General features: G+C 64.8%; 1 protein-coding gene across 1 annotated transcript in view; it reads left to right on the top strand.

The window, feature by feature from the left end:
• Positions 1 to 89, top strand: part of LOC104506037 (neurturin-like) — a 2,292-nt gene extending 2,203 nt beyond the window's left edge. The window contains exon 3 of the mRNA XM_010146841.1: positions 1 to 89. Coding sequence (XP_010145143.1) covers positions 1 to 89 — 89 coding nt within the window.
• The last annotated feature ends 258 nt before the right edge of the window (positions 90 to 347 follow it).

Genomic DNA, 347 nt, shown 5'->3' with positions numbered 1-347 from the left:
CCTATGACGACGACGTCTCCTTCCTGGATGCCTACAACCGCTACTACACCGTCAATGAGCTCTCAGCCAAGGAGTGCGGCTGCGTGTGAAGCGCCAGGGCCCCTCCCTGGGAGGAGCGGGTGGGAGAGGAGATGCCCTGGCCCCAAAATCCCGCTGTCCCGCTGGCCGCCAGGCAGAAGGGGGCTGCAGCGGGGAGAGACGGGCCCCGGACCTCTGGCTGGAGGAGGAGAGACTGAGCTGCTGGTGCGTCCTTCGGCGTTACCATCCCACTCGCTGCACAGGACTAGAGACGTGGCTGTCAGTTCCGGAGGAGGCTGTGGTTGTCGGAGCAGCGATGGCTGTTTGTG

Source organism: Eurypyga helias, unplaced genomic scaffold (assembly GCF_000690775.1).
Source record: "Eurypyga helias isolate BGI_N326 unplaced genomic scaffold, ASM69077v1 scaffold21382, whole genome shotgun sequence".
Classification (NCBI taxonomy): Eukaryota; Metazoa; Chordata; class Aves; order Eurypygiformes; family Eurypygidae; genus Eurypyga; species Eurypyga helias.
The sequence above is the reverse complement of the archived record's forward strand: the minus strand, read 5'-3'. Positions and strand labels throughout refer to the sequence as shown.